Below are 20,122 nucleotides of genomic sequence, written 5' to 3' on the forward strand. Positions count from 1 at the left end.
CCAAATGAACTGTGCATGCTCCGTTTTGAAATTTCCCGCTGCGCACCCTCATTTTTTGAAGTTAGACGTGAGTTACGTCCTTTCCTATTCACGGACGACTTGCGCACAAAAAAAAAAAAATTTAAATTTGATGCGGGAACGACGGCCATACTTTAACATGGCAAGTCTATCTATACGCCACAAAATAGCAGTTTTAACTATACGCTGGGAAAAGCCGACTAGCTACGACGTAAGAGAATGCGACGGCCGCGCGTACGTTCGTGGATCGACGGAAAAAGCTAATTATCATACCCGACGCGGAAAACGATGCAAACTCCACCCAGCGGGCGCCAAAGTATTGCACCTACTATCCGAAGGCGAATACGAAGCCGTACTCCTGTCAGATCGAAGCCAGAAGCCGTCGTATCTTGGTTTGAGGATTCAAACTAAAGATACGACGCGGCAAATTTGAAAGTACGCCGGCGTATCAGTAGATACGCTGGCGTACTTGCTCTGAGAATCTGGCCCTATAAATTTTGCGTAAACCAATTAATATACGCTTATATATATATATCTCTCTATCTCTATATTATTTTTATAAAAAACATTTCAAAACTGTCGGTCTGTTTTTGTTTATAGCGCAAAAGATAAAAACCGCAGAGGTGATCAAATGCCACCAAAAGAAAGCTCTGTTTGTGGGAAAAGAAATGATTTGGGTTCAGTGTCACATGATAACGCAATTACCAGTTAAAATAACGCAGTACTGTAACCGCAAAAATTGGTTAATCCACTTTAGTGTTTGTAACAGTTGACCTTTTTTTGTTTTTTTTTTTGTTTAGAGAACAAATACAGAATGTTCTGAGCTGGTAATTGTGTCACAGATAAACTTTCTTAAACCTGATGGAGTAATAGAGTTTATCACATATACAGATGTGGGCTGGTTTCCTTCCTGTGTCACTGCCGCTTTTTAGTAGTGGCACCAATTGCCAACACCAAATAATGCCTTTTTCCTGTCTTGCCACCAAATGACCTTGTACATGCAAGCACCCAAAGGGAGAGGTCCTTGCAGCTTAATGTACAGAGTTTTATCAGGACTCATGGCTCAGACGTTTAAAAAATTGACTGCATCTAAATGTTTTTTCCCAAATGGACCCCCTGTGTGACTTGTTAAATGGCTATTTAATGGTAGTGCATGTTACACACGCAAAATGTGAACACTAGCGTTGTATAATGTAACCACATCTAAAGTTGCTAGAAATCAAAAGTAAAGCGTAATCATTCTTCTTCATAGTAGTAATAACTGATTTAAACACAGATTAGACATCAAGGACCTCATCAACTTTCAAATTGCATAAATCTGGGCCTTCCAATAGCTTTCTTTCTTTGTATTGACAGGTATATAAAGATAAAGGCTTAAGAGGTCATTGGTCTCTATGGAGACTGATAGTAACTGTACACAAGCACTTCACCAGAGGAAGGAGTGGAGAATATTACCTGTTCTGTTGCCATTGCTCTGTGCTTGTGTGCACATTACTGATGTTGCACTTCAGCCTAACCCCTTGCTTCTGTTAATTGCTCAGACCCATGCATGAATTGCACTCAAATGAGTGGAGAGAGTCCAGTTAGCAAATCCAACATTTGGTAACACTAAAGCCCTATACACACGATCGGTTTGTCTGTTCAAAACAGACCGTTGGACTGTTTTCATCGGTCAAAACGATCGTGTGTGGGCCCCATCGGTGAAAAAAAAAATAGAACATGTTTTAAATTTTTCCTATGGATAAAAAAACGATTGTCTGTGTGGAAGTCCATCGGTCAAAAAACCACGCATGCTCAGAATCAAGTGGACGCATGCTCGGAAGCATAGAACTTCATTTTTCTCAGCACGTTGTAGTGTTTTATGTCACCGCGTTTGGACACGGTCGGATTTTTGACCGATGGTGTGTAGGCAAGACTGATGAAAGTCAGCTTCATCCGATATCCGACGAAAAAATCCATCGGATTAGATTCCATCAGATATCCGATCGTGTGTACAGGGCTTAAGAATTCATTCACATTTTTTTTCCTCTGGAGCTCCATGGGTATAGTGTTTGTAGGACCCCTGTAAATTAAAAAAGTGCACAGAGTACAAAAATTACGAATCTTTAAAGTAGAAGGGCCTCTTATCCTGACCCCTCCCGGGGTGCAAAGCTCCTGACAGAAGTAAACTACTCCATGGTCCTCCTAGGTGGACTAGCCAAAGCCGGTCCACCAAGTACTTGGTGAGGGGCTCTCCCAAAGATAGATCCCTCTGACTGAGGAGACGTGAATAACCCAAAGGCCACAGAACCTCCCGCTGACATCAGGGCAGGCCCCTAATAACCTTCACGTTCTGTCTCTGTGAAAACACACACAAAAAAAAACACACACAGTGAAAGTACCTATGAGTAGATGTGCCAATTTTCCTGTATGCTAGCCAAAAGGTTTGCCCATGAGGCATGTTCAAGAAAAGCAAGTAGTGACGTGTCCTAGTGCCATTTTTCTGTCACCCCTGGGATGCCACCCTCAGGGGGAACATCACTGGGAGCTCCTTGCGCCTAAGGGTTCATTCACATTTCCCACATGCTAAATGAGGTGTTTTGGCATACAGCTGTCAGTTTTTCCACACAATTATCTGCGGTGCGGGGACAGTGTGATGTGCATTTCAGCTCCTAATATTGTCTTTTTTTAACTTTATTTGACGTACACAAAGAGATACTTCAATCATGCCTCCACAGCAGCGAGGTGACGTGCCGTGTCATACGCCGCAGAAAGGTGCAGCATGGTTGTATTTTTTCACACTGTGGTGTGCAAGGGGAACGTAAAACAATGAATTTCTATGTGCCGTTGAGGTGACTGACGTTTTTTTCCTGACTGGATAAACACTGATTACTACACATAGTGTGAAAGAGCTCTTAAACTTTAGAACAGTACTGCCCAATGGACAAATGTACAGTTTATAGTACTAATCTACAGTATGCAGCCATATGCTACAACCTACAGCTTTCAACTTCAACTTTTTTGAGGTAAAAGTACACTGAATCGGACATGAGTGATTTGACTTTGACATACTGTACACATTTTGTGGCGTTCTCTTCTCTAAACGTCGCAGTTCTGACTCGGCAGTATCTAAGGCCATGTGGATGGTTGGCATGGAAGTGCTTAGGCTGGTGTGTCGAGTAATTTTTTGATTTATACAAACGTTGATGTTTGCCAAACGTGAGATTGCCATAACAGGATGTTAAGTAAGTGACAGCTCTTCTTGTTCTCAAGCTTTTAAAGTTTAACTGTTGGTAATATATCGTGTGACAGAACGTCCGCAGGAGAGGAACTAAGAAAACTGTTCAGGCAATCCCTGTATAAAGGATGCCATTGTGAAATAAGGGAATGTGTACAGTCTCTAGGGTGATGGAAACAAAAGCTAGGGTTACTGTGTTATCTGTCAACAGGTCTGCAGATAACATTTCGGGGTTTTCTGTGTTAATCTTAAACTGGCTATAAGCTAGTAGATTTATGTACAAAAATTTGTATGAAAATTCCCAGTATATTCAACAGTTTGACCAATATCTTTCAGAAAACGCCGCTATTTTTAGTGGGGTTTTACCGTCGGATTTGCGGCACTTTTCGGCTGCTAGTGGGGTTGTTTTACCCCCGCTACCAGCCGGAAAAGGGTTAAAACCGCCGGCAAAGCACCGCTACAGTGGTGTTATGCCGGCGGTACGGCGGCGCTGCCCATTGATTTCAGTGGGCAGGAGCGCATTAGGAGCAATGAGTTCACTACTCCTAATGCGCTCCAAAGAAGCTGCTGGCAGGACTTTTTCTGACGCCCTGCAAATGCACCGCTCCAGTGTGAAAGCCCTCTGGCTTTCACACTGGAGTGAATAGAGCAGCTGTTTTAGGGCGTTTTGCAGGTGCTATTTTTAACGCTATAGCGCCTGCAAAATGCCCCCGGTGTGAAAGGGGTCTTAGTCTTTTATAGGCCACTCCTAATTTTGAAAGTTGGGGCAGTTTTTTTTAAAAATAGACACAGGCCCTTCTTGTGATATGCTTTCTTATTTATTAGAGAAGTGCATAATTACTACACAGCAGTTGTTTTTTTGAGCTAATGATTATAACCCATCATTTAATGGAACTCTATGAAATGTTTAACACTGACTGATAGCTGAACATGAGAAGCCTACAAGAAAAATCTGCAAAATGATCTCACTTCAGGTTACAGCAACCCCAACATATGAAAGCACCAGTCCACAAAGGCCTATTGCATGCGGTATTTCCATTACCATGACTCACTAATTGTACTAATCAAACATTGTTCTCTCAACACTGGCCATTTATCATATAGATATGACTACTTTACAGTAACAGTAATGTGCACATTAGAACATTGTTTTCCATGGTATTCTGTATGCAAAAGGTCAGTTTGTAAAGTTTTTGCTCCTGATCTCCACTACAGGGAGTCTCTGTGAGGTGTCTATTGCAGATAACAGAAAAGGAACCATGTAGAGATAAAATACAGATTGATGTGAAGTAGAAATGTTCAATCCGCAAGACAGCTCTCCACTACCTTCACTACAATTCAGTATGTCTGTTTGGTAAAAAAGGGAAATACACTTTCCCCATTATTGTAGCATAGACAGGGCAATACAGAAGGGACTTTTGAAGCTTTTAGATTTATACACTGACCGTTACATGAAAATAAACCTATATATATAATTATGTAAGCTGACAGTCATAGACTATTTTGGACATGTTCCAGGGTTGGTTCTGGTTTTTGTTATTCACAGCGTTGTAATTTTTTTTAATATATATTTTCATGTTTTGTCTGTTACTTTCCTACATGTAACTTGGCTTTTTTATTTTTTTTTTTTTTTTAGGTACATACATCCTGCAAAGAGCTTCTACCTAAAAAATGCCCACTTGGCCAGTGTAAAGTGTCTGTAATCCCCCCAACGGCCCTCAACAGCATAGACTCCGATGGTGAGTGATGGAACCATGTGTAACCACAGGAAGTGAGGAAAATTCTGTACAATGTACGGTGGATCTGTTATTTTATTTTTTCTGTTTTGTATTTTCCAGGGTTTTGGAAAGCCACCTGTCCCCCTTCCTGCACCAGCCCTTTGCTTGTGTTTGTCAATTCAAAGAGTGGAGACAACCAAGGTGTAAAGTTCTTGAGACGCTTCAAGCAGCTGTTGAACCCAGCTCAAGTTTTCGATCTCATGAATGGTGGACCCCATCTTGGGTAAGGTTTTTCTTTTGGTCATCCAGATCGGAAAGCAATACATTTAGGTGGCCTGTGCACAACCTGCTGGTCTTGGGGCTTGGCAGCTTGTTGTCTGTGTTTTCCTGAATTATTTGGACTTTCTGCTCAGCTTGTGGCTTAGTACAGCGCATCACTTTTCTCATGGCTTTGTGACATGTCATGAGTCCTATGAAGTAGCAAAAGCCAGATAACGCTTCCTCTTATTCTGTGGTGGATCAGGTGCCAACGAGGAGCTCAAAATGTTACAACTGCTGCTACATTCCACTATACCTGTATTGCAAGAGGCGGCATATCCAGCAAGAGCAGGAAAAATATTCTCTACACTGGTCTGTGCCATCTAAATGGTTTTCTCAACATTGTCTGACCATAAAATAATTTTGTTTTGCTTTGAATTATGCTTTGAATTATTTAATGTTTGCCTGTGATCTTTTATCATGGATTTTATAGTGGACAACATCTGATGAAAGCACAGTCATTTTAATGGGGCTGTATGGAGAACACATATGAGTGCATTGATTTTTAACAGGGCTGTAATGGCAATAATCTCTAGCGGCTGCCTAAATCGTATCACCTGCCAATTGTCTTCTGACAATTGCCTCTAGCATGTCCCAGTCTCTGACGGTTCTGGTATCATTCCCCCAGTCTCTGACACTATTAACATTCCCCCAGTTTCTGACTGCTTCTGTTAGCATTCCCCCAATGTCTGACCGCTTCTGTTAGCATTCCCCCAATGTCTGACCACTTCTTTTGGCTTCCCCCAGTCTCTGACCACTTCTGTTGGCATTCCCCCAGTCTCTGACCACTTCTGTTGGCATTCCCCCAGTCTCTGACCACTTCTGTTGGCATTCCCCCAGTCTCTGACCACTTCTATTGGCATTCCCCCAGTCTCTGACCACTTCTGTTGGCATTCCCCCAGTCTCTGACCACTTCTGTTGGCATTCCCCCAGTCTCTGACCACTTCTGTTGGCATTCCCCCAGTCTCTGACCACTTCTGTTGGCATTCCCCCAGTCTCTGACCACTTCAGTTGGCATTCCCCCAGTCTCTGACTACTTCTTTTAGCATTCCTCACAGTCTCTGACTACTTCTTTTAGCATTCCTCAGTCTCTGACCACTTTTGTTAGCATTCCACCAGCCTTTGACAACTTCTGTTAGTATTCCCCTAGTCTCTGGCCACGCATAATTAATTACAGTAGTGTAGTGAGAAAATGGTATCTTGATATAAACTAATAACTTGTCTTATTCCTTTTAGCTTACGTCTGTTTCATAAATTCGACACTTTCAGAATATTGGTATGTGGTGGAGATGGAAGCGTAGGCTGGGTTCTCTCAGAAATAGATGCTCTAAATCTTCACAAGCAGGTAATAATGGTGTGAATGACTGTTAAAGTTTATCAAGGTGTCTGAAATACATTATTTTATGTAGGGCTGGGGAAATTAAAGATTAATTCCTCGATTAATCTTTAATTTTTTTGATCGGTCAAAATTCTTTTGATCGATCAAAATTCTTGACATCACCGGACAGCCTGGACAGTGAGACTAAGGCCCCTTTCACATTGAGGCGTTTTTCATGCGGTACAGCGCTAAAAATAGCGATGCTATACCGCATGAAAAAATCATGCCCTGCAGGCTTCAATGTGAAAGCCCGAAGGCTTTCACACTGAAGCGGTGCGGCAGCAGGACCGCTCCAAAAGTCCTGCTAGCCGCATCTTTGGAGCGGTATAGGAGCGGTGTGTTTACCGCTCCTATACCGCACCTTCCCATTGAAATCAATGGCAAACCGCGGTAATACCGCCCGCAACGCCCGCCCTTTTTTGGCCGCTAGCGGGGGTTAAAACCTCAACGCTAGCGCCCGAATATCACGGTAAATACGACGGTATAGCGGCGCTACAAATAGCGCGGCTATACCGTCACCGCGGCTCCACCGCCCAATGTGAAAGCAGCCTTACCCTGCTGGATGCGACCAAACTGCACTCATTGGATTGAGGTTCCTTTGCATCTGTGGAGCAGGAGGATGCATCAGGCTCCATCAGGGGAAGGGGGCAAAAATAACCATCGTTTTCCTGTCCTAAGCAGCTTTGTGCAGACAATTCTTTGTGTATCGGCAACATCTGTTCCGTGCGAAAGACTGTTCAGTTCTTCAGGGTATATTGTCAATAAAATGCGATCATGTCTGCTTCCAGAAAATGTAAACACTCTGGTATGTCTGTATGACTGGCTAAAGTGATGCCTACTTGCCTACTATAAAGTGACTGACAGTCAATATACTAGATACGTTTTATAATTAAAGTTGAACTAACTTTCTATGTTTTTCTTAAAGCTTAATAAGAAGAAATAACTTACGTCAGTGCTACATTTTGAATTAAAAAAGTATTTGTGTGAACTGTGAAGTTAAGTCATGGATTGTGGAAACTAACTAGTGACGGGTGATTGTATATAGTGTATACCACATTTACCACTGACTAATGCAGAGTTGCAATGCAAGGATATCAGCTAAAAGTAGTTGGATCTGTATGTGCGTTATAATTCATCGAAATTTGTCGATTAATCGATTAAAAAATAAATCGATTAATCGAACACGAAAATTGTAATCAGTAACAGCCCTAATTTTATGCAATTATTAAACCTTAAAGCTGAGCCATCGTAAACGCATGGGCTTCCATTGCTGACCACCATCTAAAAATGTCATTTTCCATATAGTTTTAATACAGTGGCTCAGTGGAATTTTGATTTAACATGACTTAACGTTGTCCGTTTCAGTAATCCATAGGTTTGACCTGACCTCAAGACAACTGCAATTTTTAAAGAAGTCGCATATTTCTTTAATGACAGGTGTCCTTTGAATGGAACAGTCTCATGGCTATGCTGAGTGCAAGGTGTTTCACATTCGTTTGAATTGTCTTCGTGCAGCTTATTGTTTTTTTTAACAGTGGCTGACAGCAGACAGGAGGATTATGGCCTAGCATTTTACTCTATAAATGCAGCATAATTAAGAATTATTATCAGTGTACGAATTCATTAAAGTTGTGTTCCGGCCGAAATGACACTTTTTTAAATAAAAATACCCCTATAATACACAAGCTTAATATATTCTAGTAAAGTTAGGCCTCGTACAGACGAGTGGACAGTCCGATGAAAACGGTCCGGCGGACCGTTTTCATTGGACATGTCCGCTCGGAGATTTCGGTCTGATGGCTGTACACACCATCAAACCAAAATCCCCGCGGACAGACAGCGCGGTGGCGTGGCGGTGACGTTGACGCCGCCACGTCACCAAACCAGGAAGTAAAATACTTCCACGCATGCGTCGAATCCATTCGACGCATGCGGGAGATATCTGACAGCTTTCCAGCGGACATGTTTCTTAGCATGCTAAGAAACATTTGTCCGCTGGAAATCTGTCCGCTAGCCTGTACACACGATCGGATCTGTCCCCTGAAACTGGTCCGTGGACCAGTTTCAGTGGACATGTCCGGTCGTGTGTACGAGGCCTTAGTCTGTAAACTAAGGTCCGTTTTGTTAATTTATAAACTTTCAAAATGCTATAATAACCTAGCAGTAGACCGTGGCCATCTTAAGTGTGGGCATCTAAAGCCAGACTGTATTACTTCCTGGATTTCAGCCTTGCAGATCTCACACATGCTCAGTGCTGCACAAGCAGTGTAATAGGTTACAGGTCAGGTTTCCATAGCAACGGCAGTGTCAGAGGAAGTTGCCACCCCACTTTTTTTCTGTACATCTTTTCATTTAAATAAATAATGATAATAATCAGCAACAAAATTCATTTATGCATCTAGATGTATTGAAGACTAGGGGCTGTAAAGGTAAATGTTTTCTTACCTTAATGCATCCTATGCCCGCTGCTGTATCATGGGAGCGTGCCCGCAAGAGCTTTCCACCATGAGAGTTCGCTCGTATGAAGGTGGAAAGCTCTTGCAGAGGGGGAGCCATGACAGCCGCCGAGGGACCCCAGAAGACATGGATCGGGGCCACTCTGTGCAAAACGAGCCACACGGTGGAGTTAAGTATAACATGTTTGTTATTTTTATTTATTTTATTTTTATTTTTTTAGTGTCGCTTTAAATCACTTTTATATATGTACATGCAAATTTAAAAATATTACTAAAATATTTAGTTTATTTTGCTTCATGTTTTTGACATCTGTCGTTATCCATGGTGATTTTTTTTTTTTTTCTTTTTAGTGCCAGCTTGGGGTCTTGCCCCTAGGAACAGGGAATGACTTGGCACGAGTGCTGGGCTGGGGCTCTGCATGTGATGATGACACCCAGTTACCCCAAATACTAGAGAAGTTTGAGAGGGCTGGCACTAAAATGCTGGACAGGTAAATTTTGTTGTATTATTACTGAGACAAATACAGAGTTTACAGTCTGTTGGACACACACACACACAACATAATGTTACAAAGAGAGTAAAGTGTTGGGAAATTACTTCATAGTAAGGCCTCTTGCACACCAGGGTTAATTTTGACATAAAATTTAGTTTTAGTCATTGTGTTTTGACTAAAATGTCATTTTAGTTTTAGTCATATTTTATTAAAATCTCCAGTACCACCTGAAGTTCCGCGTTCCTCTGAGCTATGCCTGTCTGTTAAAGCCCCAGCCCCCTGACTCTATCAGCAAGCTGTATTAGCTGAAAGACGCAAACTCCCTCTGTCTGCCTGCTGCCTGGGAGTTTTTGATCAAACCACAGAAGAGGAACTCATCCATCAGATTTGTGTTTGGATGTGATGTTGTGAGTGTTTCCCCTTCCAGCAAGCTAGCAGTGCTTAGCACTGTGTAAAATAACAGCCTCCCTATACTGTCCAGTTCTCTGCCCTGTGCACGCCCTCACTCCTATTTGCTTCCCCATCCCCACTTTCAGGTCACCTCTCCATTCCAGAGTATAATGCACCCTGCCCTGTGCACGCCCTTACTCCCATTTGCTTCCCCATCCCCACTTTCAGGTCACCTCTCCATTCCAGAGTATAATGCACCCTGCCCTGTGCACGCCCCCACTCCCATTTACTTCCCCCATCCCCACTTTCAGCCTAGCATTACAGCCAACACAGTTTACAGTTCTAATTTTATTTATTTTTTATATATATTGTACTTACAGTATTCTAATTTTATTTTGATTTAGTTTTTATTTCTGAAAAACTTTAGCTGGCAAACTATGACAAATTTTTTTCGTTGACGAAACAAAATTAACACTATTGCACACTGCAACTCGTAGAAACTCAATACAGCTCTTTTCTTTGTATTATTGTTCTTTTTAACTCATCTAAATACAGCCCATTGTTTTCAATGTAAAGAAAAGTCAGTATTTTGCACCGGTACTTGCATATGAAAATACATATTTTGAATATTCAATAGATTTTTGCCTAAGAAATGTATTGTACGCATACACGCAAATTCCTGAAATTACGTCCAGAGGCCTAACAAACAAAATAAATGAAAGTAATACAGCATACAAAACTTTAACAAAAAAAAACAGTTGATCTCAGTCAAATTCTCAACCACACAGCATTGATTACCGTAATTGGATCTAACTTAACGTGAATACTGCTCCCAATCCCCTTTTAACACTTATACTAACTACCCTGTAAAGAAAAGATGCTTATACTTACCTATTCTCGGGGCGCTCTTGTCCGATCACGTTATTGCCTCCCAGCTTCAGAGGAGAGGAGGAACAGCTGACCATGGATACCCCATATTAAGCCTATGGGTAATGGCCCAGGCATTACTTCTGTTGTTGGCACTCTCACCTCTGGGAAGATCACGTGACTGGACCAGAGAACTTTGAGAATCGGTAAGTATAAGAATATTGCTTTTACAGGGTAGTTGGTATAAGAGTTAGATCAGTGTTTCTCAAACTTTTTTGTCTTACGGCGCACCAAATAGATCTAAAGATTTTCACGGCACACCTGAAAACATTTAACAATTTTTATGGTGAAGAACTTAAAGCGGGGGTTCACCCTAAAACATCTACATACCGTTCCATCCAGCATACTGCTGACATCAACAGTATGCTGGATTTTTTTTTTTTCGCTGTACTTACGTTTTTTCGTTGTTTTCACCCAGCTTCCGGGTTCTCGTTCCCCCGGAGAGTAGGCGTTCCTAATACGACGCATAGATGATTGACGTGCGGGTAAAGCGCGTCATCGCCTTCCGAAAATATCCGAGGGGGACTTGGCACTTTACGACGCCTGCGCAGTCAGCTCTACACGGCAGGCGCAGGTGCCGTATAGCGTTGTAAAGAGCCGAGTCCCCGTCGGATATTTTCGGAAGGCGATGACGCACTTTACCCGCACGTCAATTGTCTCCTGGGAGGATCAACACTCACTCCCAGGAGACATTGCGCAGAGCTCCCCGTCGGGGAAAAGGAGCGACACGCCCACTCCCCGCAAGGAAGAAGACCCGGAAGTGAGGCTGAAGACAGGTAAGTGTCCACATTAAAAAAAAAAATGACAACGCTACAAGCCTTTATTAAGGCTGGAGATAGGTTAACAAAAAGTTTATTTTGAGGGTGAACCTCCGCTTTAATTATTTTAACATCTATATTTCATTTCAAATTTTAAGTTTCTGCTTTCGAGAGCAAATCAGAATGAAGTGATTTGTAATCTTCTTTGTACTTACGCTTGCTTCCTTGCTTTTCATTTAACAGTTTCTCTTTCAGAGTTCTAGACCTGATTCTAGTATTTCTCCATAGCTAAAAAATTACCAAACTTTATTTATAACCATCAGAGTTGGAATGGAAATTGGTCTCTATTATTATTATTTTTATATAATTAGAGCAATTGCGTTCTCCCGAGATCTCGTACAAGTCTTGCGTTACGAAAGGAGCCAGTGAATGACAGACTGACAGAGATTGCGTTTTTATATATGTAACTTTTGCAACATTTAATTTACTATTTAATTTTTCAATATGTTCAATTCAAGGTTTCAAAACGCTAGCAATTTTAATAATTTTTTAAAACTCCCCGGGCACACCTGCAAGTCTCAAAGGGCACACCGTTTGAAAATCACTCAGTTGCAAGGTAGACGATTTAAGCATTTAAGCATGGTTAGTTCTGGCCCAGACGTCTATATTCTACATTTTTTTTTGTGCTGGAAGCTTGAAAAGCTTAGTGCAAAGGAAGACTGACTGTCTTCTCACTTTTACCATATCTGCTTATGAAAGAACAAATCTGATGGACATAATTCGATTTATTTTTCTATGCAATGATCAATCCATTTTGGTATTTTAGGTTTTATAATAGCATGTTTTAAAAGCTGTTGATTCATCCTTGGCAGGTGGAGTATCATGGTGTATGAGACCAAACTGCCAGCTCAGGTTTCAGATCCCTGTACAACAGAACCCAGCGAAGGTTGTGAGGTTAGTACACATAATAATTAATACATGTGCCCGTTCTATAACGTGGGTGTAAGTCACCTTGTAGGAAAGTACCAAGGTCCTTGTCAAGCCAAACAAAACATCTACACATACAGTATATATTTTGTGTTCTCAGCTCTTAAACCTCTTTCTTCCTTCCAGGTGCGGCAGATTCTGGGTTATGAAAACTCTGTAGCCGCTCACTTATCTCAGATACTCAGCTCAGACCAACACTCTGTGGTTATCTCATCAGCTAAGTAAGTGGCAGTCAAGACAGTTGGCATGGTAACTGTTGCTTGTCATGGAATTGTCATTCTAATAATGCTATAGACACTTTCAACAACAGAAGAAGGTGCATGCAATCTCAGGCACTGCTGCAGCCTGTCAGATTTGAGCAGTTCATGCTATGACTGCAGCAGATGCAATTGGGAAAACTACATTGACTTCAATCATAATAGAAAAGCTGTGCTCTTTACTTCTTTCTTTTCTTGCAAAATTGTAGTGATACTGTAGTGAAATGTTGTTTGAGTCATTAACATAAAGTAGGCAGCTTTATAGGGATTTTGTACAGTGACAAATCACTGCTTCGTTGACTAGTTCTGTATAGCATTAAAAAGGGTCACTTTCCCCTGCCACACTTGATTTGCAAAAACATGGGTAGCCCAAAGAACATTTGTAACCGTGTTCCCTTTTGTATATTGACCAAACGCTTCTTTGTTAAGTTCCCATATAACGCTAAAAAGGGGCATTCACCCATTCAGTGCCACACTTTGCAATTTGAAAAACAAGGTTAGCCCGAAGAACATTTTACATGTTCTCCCTTCTGCATCCTGTTTTTTTTGTGCTACAGAGAAATGAAAAATCTAATATTGTCACATTATTATTATTATTTCCTTGTACAGAATTCTACCAATCATGTGCACCCACAGATGTTTAAGAATGTTCTGTCACTTGTTAGCTTGAAAGAGAATTATGGGTTTTCAAACATCGCTGATCGCTCAGTTCTCCCCTTCACTCTGAGCAGGGAGCCGTGACTGTCAGTCAACAGCTCTCTGCTCTGCCTTCCATTGCTCACTGGAGCGCTGGGCTGGGCTGGGGAGGAGAGGGGAGTGAGCAGCTGCCTCCCAGCAATGCAGCAGATAGCCTGAGCTAGCTACAAATTCAGGCTTGTGGATGCTTTCCCCATCCTGGACTGGCTTTAACTGACTGTCAAAACCTATATATAGTAGCACTGAAAGTTATACCAAGTGACATAAACACTGTGTATATAGATGATAATGAAATATATGATGAACATGTATAGAAATACATATATATTGTAACTAAAGAAAAAAGTCTCTTATTGTGACATGTGATATATTAAGTGACAGTCCAATAAAAGCAAAAGTGATGTTGCTCCCCCAATCCATTTGTGACCAACGATGTGAAGAAAAGAAGCCGCCGCCACCAACTGGAGAGAGGCTTCCCAGAATTACTGAACCCTGAAGAACATATATTCAAAAAGGGTCAATCAAGCATGTTGGAAATCCTGTGGGACCCGATCATCGGCCACAGCTCTCATACGACATCCGACACACCAATGCGCCAAACCCAAAATGGATGGATTATAGATGCTTTAATTCCAACAGATATGACTTGCCCAGGACGACTGTGATCCATAGGGAGATGTATGGCCAAAAAAGAGCTTTGGCCATACTTCTCCTTTAAACTCTAATTAAGCATCCAGTATAATGCATACAAAGCTTATGGCTTTATTTACATGTTGCTACTGATCTTCTGTGTGCTGGATGCCATTGTGCAGTAGCTTTCAATAGGGTTCTATAGAGTCTTGTTTCCAGCATCTTTCCTCTGGAGATGGCCACAGAGAACCATTTGGGAGGTTTTGGAACAAGATTATTGAAAGACAATGTCATAAGGCTCCAATGTTAAATGAAAAAAAAAATACACACTTTTCTCACCTACAAAGATGTGCATTTATTTTTTTTATAAAATTTGAAATGACCCTTTTACACTTTAAAAAATATCTAAAACGTTGAAAATACATGCTGATCCCTATAGTCCAAAACCTAGTATGTTCTCCTAAAGACTACTACAGTCGTAGAGTATAACATACCTTGCATGACCGCTTTTGAAAAGAAATATAAAAACAATGTAGCGTACAAATATATCAGTTGTATTTGTGACCCAATGATGCACATGTACCAACTTCATGATCATTGCTATGTTCTCAAATTGTGAATGCACAAATGTTCACAGCCATTGATCTGTAAATAATTGTCACATGATACCTCAGAAGATGGATGTGCAATCACCAGTTGCAATCTAATGTTGACTATCTGTTAATTCGTGTCCTCTCATGTGCATAGGTATGTATCACATACACCTGATCAATGTAGAACTGCAAGTGTATCACTATATCAATGCAGAAAAAAGGGGGGGAAATATTGTGCTAACCAAAACAAATTAAAACTAAAGCAGCCACACTACAATATGACAAATATTGAACAGTGATGTGAGGAAAAAATGTAGCGCTGTGATACCATAGAGACGATGATTTCTCTTGGAGAAAACTAAATCAATAGTCACTGTAATGAAACCGTGGTAGAGTGCCAAAAATGGACAAATAATGGTGAAATAAGTGAATAAACTGGTGTTAAACAAAACACAACCAAAAATAGTATAACATTAGAAAGTCCATCCAAAACTGATGAAATTAATAGATGATAAAATTAGGGTTGTCCCGATACCAATACTAGTATCGGTATCGGGACCGATTCCGAGTATTTGCGGGAGTACTTGTACTCCCGCAAATACCCCCGATACCGAAATAGAATACTTGCGCCGTTACGCCGCATCCCCGCTGCCGCCGACTGGGTAATACGGGCGGGGAACATTACAGCTTTCATTTGAATAGCTGTAATGATTTGCGCCGCGTATAGACACTCCCCCTTGCTCGGGTGAACTGTCCAATGCCGAGCAAGGGGGAGTGTCTATACGCAGCGCGGCGCGAATCATTACAGCTATTCAAATGAAAGCTGTGATGTTCCCCGCGCGTATTAACCAGTCGGCGGCAGCGGAGATGCGGCGGGATGCAGGTAAGGGGGACATGGCTGGATATGGGGGGGAGACATGGCTGGATATGGGGGGGAGACATGGCTGGATATGGGGGGGAGACATGGCTGGATATGGGGGGGAGACATGGCTGCATGGGGGGGAGACATGGCTGCATGGGGGGGAGACATGGCTGCATGGGGGGAGACATGGCTGCATGGGGGGAGACATGGCTGCATGGGGAGACATGGCTGCATATGGGGAGACATGGCTGCATATGGGGGGGAGACATGGCTGCATATGGGGGACATGGCTGGATATGGGGGACATGGCTGCATATGGGGGGGAGACATGGCTGCATATTGGGGGACATGGCTGCATATGGGGGGGGGACATGGCTGCATATGGGGGGGGGGGGACATGGCTGCATATGGGGGGGGGACATGGCTGCATATGGGGGGGGACATGGCTGCATATGGGGGACATAGCTGGATATGGGGGGGACATAGCTGGATATGGGGGGGACATGGCTGGATATGGGGGGGGACATGGCTGGATATGGGGGGACATGGCTGCATATGGGGGGGACATGGCTGCATATGGGGGGGACATGGCTGCATATGGGGGGGACATGGCTGCATATGGGGGGGACATGGCTGCATATGGGGGGGACATGGCTGCATATGGGGGGGACATGGCTGCATATGGGGGAGACATGGCTGCATATGGGGGGGACATGGCTGGATATGGGGGGACATGGCTGCATATGGGGGGGTATTCGGTATCGGCGAGTACTTGAAAAAAAGTATCGGTACTTGTACTCAGTCCTAAAAAAGTGGTATCAGGACAACCCTAGAGAAAATGACCACGTGGATCCTCAGAGACAAACTGTCACTTTCTATATGAAGATAAAACTGCGCTTATCCGAAAGCGTGGATCTGCCTGTCAGCGACAGCAGATCAATAAGGCATGAACACTCACGCTGCATACTCTGCTCGGCTTACTCAGACTGGATCGAAGAAGAGGATCTTCAGTGGAGGGCCATGGATGCACGGTATCCCGGATGAATGTCCTGATTATCCCAAGATGTCCGCTCTCAAGAGTAGATGTGGGGGGATAATGGTGAACCCCTTGAGGGGTAGGATGGAATGGAAATGGAAGACTCCAAACAGCATGTAGGGGAGAGAAGGAAAACGCAGCCCCAATGGTGCAGGTCAAAAAATATAGGTTTTATTTGAATAAAACCAGCATATACATTAAAAGTGATCACAAATGATAAAAGGGGCAATATGAGAAATGGTAAAAAACCAAGCCCCAGTTGAAGTCCCTCTAGGACGAAACACGTAAGGATTGTTTTTTTACCATTTCTCATATTGCCCCTTTTATTATTTGTGATCACTTTTAATGTATATGCTGGTTTTATTCAAATAAAACCTATATTTTTTGACCTGCACCATTGGGGCTGCGTTTTCCTTCTCTCCCCTACATGCTGTTTGGAGTCTTCCATTTCCATTCCATCCTACCCCTCAAGGGGTTCACCATTATCCCCCCACATCTACTCTTGAGAGCGGACATCTTGGGATAATCAGGACATCCATCCGGGATACCGTGCATCCATGGCCCTCCACTGAAGATCCTCTTCTTCGATCCAGTCTGAGTAAGCCGATCTGAGTATGCCCCGTGAATGTCCATGCCTTCTTGATCTGCTGTCGCTGACAGGCAGATCCACGCTTTCTGGTAAGCGCAGTTTTATCTTCATTTAGATTTTAGAAAGTGACAGTTTGTCTCTGAGGATCCACGTGGTCATTTTATCATCTATTCATTTCATCATCTGTTCATTTCATCAGTTTTGGATGGACTTTCTAATGTTATACTATTTTTGGTTGTGTTTTGTTTAACACCAGTTTATTCACTTATTTCACCATTATTTGTAAATTTTTGGCACTCTATCACTGTTTCATTACAGTGACTATTGATTTAGTTTTCTCCAAGAGAAATCACCGTCTTTATGGTATCACAGCGCTAAATTTTTTCCTAGTATTACTATATCAAAATAAAAGTGGTATTACATATTATACACTGCAAATACAGCTTGCTGTATTTATGCATATAAATCCACACTGATTTGTTCTAACAATATGCAGAATGCAAATCTCCATGGTAAAAGTCCAGGTGTAGTTCCATAGTACATATATCCACTGCACCCCAAATGAAAGGTGGGTATATTGCCATGATATATACAGTTGTTTAAAGAGAAGTAATGGTGCCCTAACTGGTGATATTGACTTGCGTGTGCACAGGATTGTGGAGATGTACATCTTCACATAAATCTGATGTAGTGTGAGACACAATGGGGGTTATTTACTAAAACGAAAGCGTGCAAAATCTGGTGCAGCTCTGCAAAGAAACCAATCTGCTTCCAGGTTTTATTGTCAAAGCATAATTGGAACATTGACCTCATTGGCCTAATGACTTTGACAGCAGTGGGAGCAAATGGCACCCCCTGCTGTGTCACCGATAATCTGTCTCAGACAGCCGAGTCTCTCCTCCAACATTGCTGGATCGAGATGGGCTCAGGTAAGTATTAGGGGGGCTGCTGCCCACAGAGGGGTTTTTATTTTAATGCTTAGAATGCATTAATAAAAAGTCTTCAGGCTTTAGAACCACTTTAAATGTCATCCCTAAGAGATTAATATAATGTCACAAGTAAGTTTTCAAGTCTGTAGGATGTGAGGTAAGCTGTTCCTGAGATGTTGCAGGCACCGCACCTGGCACCAATCATTCCATGGTTAGTTGTTTAACTCAGGTATGTTCTAAACTAAACTAAAGTAAAATATTTGGTCATATAACTGAACCACTTGACCATGGCAGCAGGTTTAGCTATTTGTGCTATCAAACAGGTGTACCTAATGGATAATAAGAGGCCCCTTGGTGTAGATCTATATATGGTGGGGGGAAGTGTGTGTGTGTGTGTGTGTGTGTGTGTGTGTATATATATATATATATATATATATATATATATATATATATATATATATATATATATATAGAAATAAACCATCTAAATACCAATTGTATCCAATATGGGTGTAGTCTGATTTTTTTTTTATATTTTCTTAGGGTCCTATGTGAAACTGTAAAAGATTTTGTTGCCCGTGTTGGGAAGGCCTATGAGAGGATGACGGAGAGTTGTGAAGAATCTGAAACAATGGCAGGAAAGGTATTTTATGTTCCAGGCTCAGTTTAAAGAACCAGTGTATTCCATTTTATTTGAATTAGGACTTGAATACAGGCAGTTCTTTAGCTGTGTTTGATGCACTTTTTAAACTGAATGTAACACTGGGTAACTGTTTTGCCTTTTGGATTGCATAAATGAAGGCTTTTTTTTTTTTTGCAAACCGAATAAGATGCAAAATACAATCGAGTTTAGATTGGGGTAGAAAAAATACAATTGCATATCTCGCTCAATTTTGTTTTAGGGCTTATTCACACTTGCCTGATGTCAGTGGAGGTGTTGCCTTGTGGTTTTTACAAAACAAGGCACCCTTTTTTTTTTTTTATCTCAACTTTATTGAATTGTAACAAAGCAAACACAGACATGCTGCAGATTTCCACACAGCAGTACTTTTTACCCTGCCCCGCCTGTGTTTTAATGTGAACAGGGAACATAGAAAACAGTTGTTTTCTGTGTGCCCTTGCGGAGATGAGCATTTTTTTAATGCAGAAAAATGTGAATCTTAAGTCTTTGGCCTTTTCTACATTGTGATTCTCTAGTGCAGTCTGTGTGCGGTGTGAGTTCAGTGACTATGATTGGATAGTAAAGGAGGGACAGAAGCTCACTGAGAAGGCAATTTCTGTGCTCTCCAGCCTACTTTTTTTTTTCTAACCACTTAAGACCCGGACCTTTATGCAGGTAAAGGACCTGGCCAGTTTTTGCGATTCGGCACTTCTTTAACTGACAATTGCGCGCTCATGCGACGTGGCTCCCAAACAAAATTGGCGTCCTTTTTTTCCCACAAATAGAGCTTTCTTTTGGTGGTGTTTGATCACCTCTGCGGTTTTTATTTGTTGCGCTATAAACAAAAATTTATAGCATTTACAAAATAGGGGATAGTTTTATTGCATTTTTCTAAATGTTTTTTTTTTTTTTTTTTACTACTAATGGCGGCGATCAGCGATTTTTTTTTTTTTCGTGTCTGTAACATTATGGCGGACACATCGGACAATTTTGACACATTTTTGGGACAAAAAATGCTATAAAATGCATTGTTTAATTGTTTACTGTGAAAATGACAATTGCAGTTTGGGAGTAAACCACTAGGGGGCGTTGAAGGGGTTAAGTGTGACCTCATATGTGTTTCTAACTGTAGGGGGGCGGGGCTGGACGTGTGACGTCATCGATCGCCTTTCCCTATATCAGGGAACAGACGATCAATGACAGCGCCA

At 41.9% G+C, this 20,122-nt stretch overlaps 1 protein-coding gene across 4 annotated transcripts in view; it reads left to right on the plus strand.

Annotated features, from left to right (window-relative positions):
- DGKD (diacylglycerol kinase delta) overlaps positions 1-20,122 on the plus strand; it is a 148,143-nt gene that overhangs the window by 88,698 nt on the left and 39,323 nt on the right. For all 4 annotated transcript variants that reach the window (XM_040348895.1, XM_040348898.1, XM_040348896.1 and 1 more), the window contains exons 8-14: positions 4,872-4,974; positions 5,074-5,236; positions 6,508-6,616; positions 9,457-9,596; positions 12,547-12,628; positions 12,788-12,882; positions 18,797-18,896. In XM_040348895.1, coding sequence (XP_040204829.1) covers positions 4,872-4,974; positions 5,074-5,236; positions 6,508-6,616; positions 9,457-9,596; positions 12,547-12,628; positions 12,788-12,882; positions 18,797-18,896 — 792 coding nt within the window. The remainder of the gene's footprint in view (positions 1-4,871; positions 4,975-5,073; positions 5,237-6,507; positions 6,617-9,456; positions 9,597-12,546; positions 12,629-12,787; positions 12,883-18,796; positions 18,897-20,122) is intronic.

This window comes from Rana temporaria, chromosome 4 (genome assembly GCF_905171775.1).
Source record: "Rana temporaria chromosome 4, aRanTem1.1, whole genome shotgun sequence".
NCBI classification, from domain to species: domain Eukaryota; kingdom Metazoa; phylum Chordata; class Amphibia; order Anura; family Ranidae; genus Rana; species Rana temporaria.